At 54.7% G+C, this 897-nt stretch overlaps 1 protein-coding gene across 3 annotated transcripts in view; it reads left to right on the forward strand.

Moving 5' to 3' along the window:
• Positions 1-594: 594 nt before the first annotated feature.
• Positions 595-897, forward strand: part of Nsmce4a (NSE4 homolog A, SMC5-SMC6 complex component) — a 14,405-nt gene continuing 14,102 nt past the window's right edge. Inside the window, exon 1 of one of the 3 annotated variants that reach the window (XM_010632760.3) lies at positions 595-886. In XM_010632760.3, coding sequence (XP_010631062.1) covers positions 701-886 — 186 coding nt within the window. In that variant the 5' untranslated portion in view covers positions 595-700. Of the gene's footprint in view, positions 896-897 lie in introns of all 3 variants that reach the window. The other 2 variants (XM_010632759.3, XM_010632758.3) reach the window with 2 other exon arrangements.

Consider the following 897-nt stretch of genomic DNA (forward strand, 5'->3'; position numbering starts at 1 on the left):
TCCCCAGTTCATTTTCTAAAGCTGTTGGCAACAATCCTCAGGTGGGTCTTCCACGCTCAGACCACGCTGATACAGTTCAGCTGGGAATTACAAGTTGACCACTAATTAATCCACCGCAACGTAGAAAAAGCATTTGACAAAATTAGTACATTTATCTTTGAAACTATACTGAGTACAATGCTATCTTTCTTGGATCCAGTAAGTAGGTAATTCTAAATATCTGCAACTTAACAATATGATCTTAATCGATGCTTAGACTAAAAATTCAAAAAGTCTGTTAACAGTGTACTGTGAAAATTCAAGGAACTCCGTTGTTTGTTTTGTGCTCACCCCACTAGCTCCCTCGCTCCTAGTATGGCTAAGCAGCAGACTATTTTTCTTATCCGGGTCAAGGATTCGAATTACACTCGCTCAGTCAACATTCGCTTCGCGTCCACGAGGTTGCCAGATAGTGGCTGCGTCCCGCAGGTGCCAGGGGGACCTTGGGAAGATGCAGGCGCAGCTCTAGGGCAGAGAAAGCCAAGATTCTGAGGACTCGCAGTGTGAAGTAAGTGGGACCTCCCGCCACAGGCGTCGCTGTGAGTTCGCTCGCCGTCCCGGGAGCCGCGTTCCGCCGGGAGCAGGCGCTCAAGACTAGCAGGGGTTTCAGTTTCTGGCGCGAACTTCCGCCGTTCCCGAAGTTGCACCGCAAATTGGCGCGATGTCGGGGGACAGTAGCGGCCGCCGGCCAGAGGGCCGGGGCCGGGGTCGCGACCCCCACCAGGATCGCACCCGCTCTCGCTCTCGCTCGCGTTCCCCGCTGTCCCGCCGGTGCGCCGCGGAACGCAGGGAGGCCCCAGAGGGCCCGAGCTTGGAGGACGGAGACCCGTCGGACTCAGGGGACGAGATGCTGGACCC

Source organism: Fukomys damarensis, unplaced genomic scaffold, assembly GCF_012274545.1.
Source record: "Fukomys damarensis isolate Sample0158 unplaced genomic scaffold, DMR_v1.0_HiC HiC_scaffold_8, whole genome shotgun sequence".
Lineage (NCBI taxonomy): Eukaryota > Metazoa > Chordata > Mammalia > Rodentia > Bathyergidae > Fukomys > Fukomys damarensis.